At 37.3% G+C, this 5,014-nt stretch overlaps 1 protein-coding gene across 1 annotated transcript; it reads right to left on the minus strand.

Annotated features, from left to right (window-relative positions):
* Positions 1 to 3,806: 3,806 nt before the first annotated feature.
* On the minus strand, positions 3,807 to 4,492 carry LOC124089014 (keratin-associated protein 7-1). The gene has a single exon (XM_046438871.2). The coding sequence runs from the start codon at positions 4,413 to 4,415 to the stop codon at positions 4,167 to 4,169; it is 249 nt and encodes an 82-aa protein (XP_046294827.1). The 5' UTR covers positions 4,416 to 4,492; the 3' UTR covers positions 3,807 to 4,166.
* Between the last annotated feature and the right edge of the window lie 522 nt (positions 4,493 to 5,014).

Raw genomic sequence — 5,014 nt, forward strand, 5'->3', positions numbered from 1 at the left:
CAGAATCTTGGAAAGAGAAGATGCTATGCTGCTGTCCTTGAAGAGGAAGAAGGGGACACAGGCCAAGGAACTAGGCTGCCTCCAGAAACTGGAAGACACAGGATACCCACTCTTCTCTAGAGCCTCCAGAACGAATGGAGCCCTACCAATACCTCAACTGAGCCCAGGAAGGCACATTTTGAACTTCTGACTTCCAGAATTATAATAGGCTGACCACAAGTTTTTCCCCTCTATTTTTCCAGAACCCTTTGAACTATAGTAAAGGAATGAATGAAGTTAAAGCCAACAATGACAGAATTGTAAGGGTGATATCAATTGAGGCATGATTGACTAGATTTCCGTATGATGGAAAGGAGAAGGAGGGAAAACAGAAAGGAGTAGAATCCAGAAACCACAAAAAGATGGAGTTACAAGCAAGGAGGAAGCCAATCTTCCTGCAATTTCCCAAAGAAAATTTGGACTCGGAACACTAAGAAAAAATGCTAGGACTGGGGCTAAAACAGAGATAAGGTGGTTAAGAAAAAATCAACTTGAGGAATGGGGATGGGGTTATCAGGGCTCCTATGTGATTGCCTGCATTTCACGCTCTGCCACTCACCGGCCTTTGGAACCAGCCCCTCCAGACTGAAGGCCATTCTCTCTCATACCTTAAAGTGAATCCTTCCTGTCGTGAATTTTGAAACCATACATAGAGCTCCAATGTAGCTTTTCATGGTGTCATTCTTAAATCAATCATAACAATGATAGTATAGCATATGATGGGATATCCAGGTGGATAAAATACAGCAGGACACCATAGCAACGAGCATGCTACTAATACCCATATCTTTTTTTCTAAATTTATCCTCCACTTAAAGAACCCAGGTCTCCAGGGTAAAATCACTGATTCCATAATTATAACAGAAAAATTCAAGATGAATTGGAATATTATCTTAAGCCAGAAAGGAAATAAATGGTCAAATAGTGATGGAGCCATTTCTAAAAGACACATGAGCCAACATGAAGTGTTCCCACTAGAACGAATCTCGACCAATTTGAACCTGAAAATTAACAATATTATTAATGGAATACAACATATTGAATAAAGTAAGATTCCATGAGATCATACTGATATAAACATTGAAACAAGTAGGTAATCAAAAATAAATAAATAAATGGAGATACAATTAGTTCTTACTGTAGAATTGCATCTAATAAATGTATACATATTTATAAGATGAAAAAATGATGTATGTGTCCTAAAATTAGTGCATAAAATCTTGATAAGAGATATTTGCAGAGTATCAACATATCTACACACAAATCTACTATCAATTACAAAGGGGGAAATAGTCATTTTATAGTAAAGAAACCTGAAAGACACCAGCTTCACAGGTGATGAAACTTTACATAAATCCACATAATGTTTCTCTTGATAGGATGATGCACTGAGGACAGTTTCACTTCTATGGCATTTCTACCAAACATGCATAATATGCATTTTATCATAGGAAAAGTTGAACCAACCCAAACCAAGGGAAATTCTATAAAATTATTGGTCTGTATTCTTTAAGTTGAAGTCAAGATATATAACAGCTGAGAAACTGATCCAGTGTGAAGAACACTAAAGAGACATGCACAATACTGGATTGGACCCTGAACCAGGAAAAAAGTAACTTCCTGGGACACTGTTGTAACAATTGAGTAAATCTGAATACGCATTAAGGGTTAGATAACAGTATTATATTCATATTAAAATTCCTAATTTTCATAATTATGCTGTCCTTGTTCTTAGGGTAAATGGCATCAGTAGCTTTATACATACATTATATATCCATATATGCATACATGTATGTATATATATGAAGAGAAAAAAAATGCATAAATAGTATTGCATATATACTCTATATGTGTATGTATATAATATCATGATAAAGTAAATGGTATAAAGTGTAAAAAAAATAATAAATCTGAGTATGCAGGATTTCTTAGCACTATTATTGTAGTTTTGCTGTAAATTTGAAACTCTAAATATTAAAAAGCATTTAATCAAAGGCTGGGGTTGTGGCTCAGCAGTAGAGCCCTCACCTAGCACATGCAAGGCACTGGGCTCGATCCTCAGCACCACATAAAAATAAATAAATAAAATAAAAGTATTTTATCCAACTAAAAAATATTTTTTAAAAATTTAATTAACAAAATACAAAACATATATGGACTTAAATGATAAATGTTGGCCATGATAATAGAATCTAGACACCATGGTTGGGTAGAGACCCTGAACTACCCATTCAGTATTCAAAACCCCTGGAATTTCCCCACCACTATGTCATCCTACCTACATGTAGGAGCTTTGCCAATAATAGCCAATTTCATCTTCAGATATCCCTCTTCTTTTTACCCTTTTGAATAGCCATGTCTTTTTTTATATATAACCCTTACCCCTTCCCATGGTCACATTTATATAGGTAAACATGCCTTCTACACACACTTACTCTGTGTGTCTGAATGTGTGTGTGTGTGTGTGCATTGTCTGATCATAGACTGTTCCCTACTTTGAGTCCTGAAAAGTACATGGGTAAGAAATATTTATCTTTTGATAAATACAATGTATTTAACTCTTGAGGGCAAGGACTATGTTTTATTGATCTCCATGTCCAGATCTTAGGTGGTGCGTGGTATTATAAGTATGTAGTGAGGTAAATATATTTTGAAAGATTGAGTTCACTCTTGAAGATAGTCAGCTTCTCAGGCCAGCTCATACCTGTCTATGTGTTTTCATACCCTCAAATTTCTTAACATAGTGACCAGAGCCCAATAATTCTTGATGCATGAATAAGCAAAATTTATAATATTTTGTCCCCATGTGGCAGAGATTTAACAAGTCAAGCCAAAGGACAATTAATTGAGCATCTTCTCAGATGCAACAGAACAATAAATATTTGACACATGAATGAATGGGCTTTAATTCAAAACATATCTTGCTTCAGGAAAGGAGAGGTTACTCCATAAGCAAGACAAGAAACATTTTCTAAGTGCAGACCATATATCATTTCAAGTGCTCTGATGGTAAATACCATTCCAAAAAAATAAAAGCTTCATTTTTATTATTAGATATACATATAATCCAAGATAAAGAAGGTGGGGGGAAGGGCTGGGGATCCATCTCAGTTTGAAGAGTGCTTGCCTTGAATGCACAAGGCCCTGGGTTTAATCCCAGCACCACAAAAAAAAAAAAGAAGAAGAAGAAGAAGAAGGAGGGGGAGGAGGAGGAGGAGGAGGAGGAGGAGGAGGAGGAGGAGGAGGAAGGGGAAATAAAGCCCAACTATTAAAAGAGGTAAAAATACTATCTGATTTTAGCAGTTAACTTCCCTTTAGTGACCAGATCTCAGGAGATCCTATAGATAGAATCTGATACCTAGATCCATTTAGTTATAATTTTTCCAACAATCTGTGAGTTTGACTCTCACTAGAGCTGATATTGGAAACAGTAGGAAAGGAAAAATAAACCAAAATAGAATTGTGTCACTTAGCAAAAAAAGAAAGAAAGTTAATCTTTAGCTTTCAGCAACTAAAAAATGTTCCAGTTTGAAATCAGCATAGAGAGATGCCAAAATTATAGTATATACAGTATATTTGGATGAAATTTGGGACATTCATGAGGAATGTTTAAATTAAAATCTCAATATTTAAAAATTTGTTAACAATCATTCTATCCTGGTTGTACAGCCTGAAATCAGAATAGAATTTGGTTAAAGCCAAAGTTGAAACTAATTGGTGAATATAAAAACACAGGAGAATAAATGACCAGAACAAAAATGTGTGTGCTGAATGAAGTAGATTTATTAGGAGACTAACAGTAAAATTCCTTCCTACCCACACCCAATTTCAAATACATTAATGTTGATGTCCAAATTACTAATATATGAGCAGAGCAACTCTGGGAGGCAAACTACTGGCTTAACTGCCAAATTTCAGGTATGTCTTGCTTTCCCAGGCTGTAGATGAGTACCAGTTTGAAATTTGAGTTCAGGGTGACTTGCGATGCATCATGGAAGAGCAGGACAGCAGTAAGAAGTCAGCATCTCCCCAGAGCATCTGGAGGCAGGAAGACCATCATTGCTCTTCAGCTTGTTCTTTGCAGAGAATCGAGGGGGAATCCTGTAGTCGCCAGAGCCACTGGTCCATCAGTAGGTGCTGTAGCCGAAACCCGAGCCAGAGCCCCAAGGCCTGTAATAGCTGCTACCATAGCAACAGCCCAGGTTCTGGTAGTTGCCTCCTCCAAAGCAGTGGTTGCGGGAGCTGTAGCAGTGGTTGATGGGGGTACCCAGAGGCACAATGCAGTTGAGGGGCGTGGCTCTGAAGGTCCCGTGGAAGTTGGTTCCAAAGCAAGGGTAGCCTGGGAAGTAGTTTCCGCAGCAGAAATAGCGAGTCATGATGGGCCTTGAAGAGGATCTGGAGAGGTGTTGGAGAGGTGTAGGAAGCACAGGCTACCCAAGTGTGAATGAAGATGTCCTCCTGCTTGCACCTTTTTATACCTCAAATTGGTGGGCATGACGTGCCTGTCTACATATCTTCCCACCTATTTGCATAAGTAACCCCATTATTTTCTAATAAAATGCATATAACAAACCCACAGACTCCTTGTGCATATTTTGTTGGCTTTTCTGTTTGCAAAGAATGCGTCCTGTCTTCAAAGCCAGTGACCATCCATGACATGCCGTCGAATTCTTTTCATCAGTGTCCCATAGTTCAACTACTTTTCTGATTATATCATGTGAGACTCTTTAAATACCCTGATTAAATCTTCCCAATTGACAGCTAAGCTGAAAAACCTTTAGAAGAAATGTAAACCCTTAAAATCAAGACAAAACCTTATATGGAGGTCTTTGACACTTGATAACATGATTTTGAAACTTTCGAGTCATATTCTATAAACCTCTTGAAATTCGCTGTACTTATCATTTCAAGACATTTTTACACCAAGTAACTTATGGGTACAGATTTTCCTTTGTAGATGAAGAAAATCACTTGT

The sequence above is a fragment of the Marmota monax genome, unplaced genomic scaffold, assembly GCF_021218885.2.
Source record: "Marmota monax isolate L192 unplaced genomic scaffold, Marmota_monax_Labrador192_F-V1.1 WCK01_AAM20220418_F8-fsc00125, whole genome shotgun sequence".
Taxonomy (NCBI): Eukaryota; Metazoa; Chordata; class Mammalia; order Rodentia; family Sciuridae; genus Marmota; species Marmota monax.

Bases quoted from the DNA above. Each gene is read 5' to 3' on its own strand.
- LOC124089014 (XM_046438871.2), bottom strand. From the start codon at position 4,415: ATGACTCGCTATTTCTGCTGCGGAAACTACTTCCCAGGCTACCCTTGC.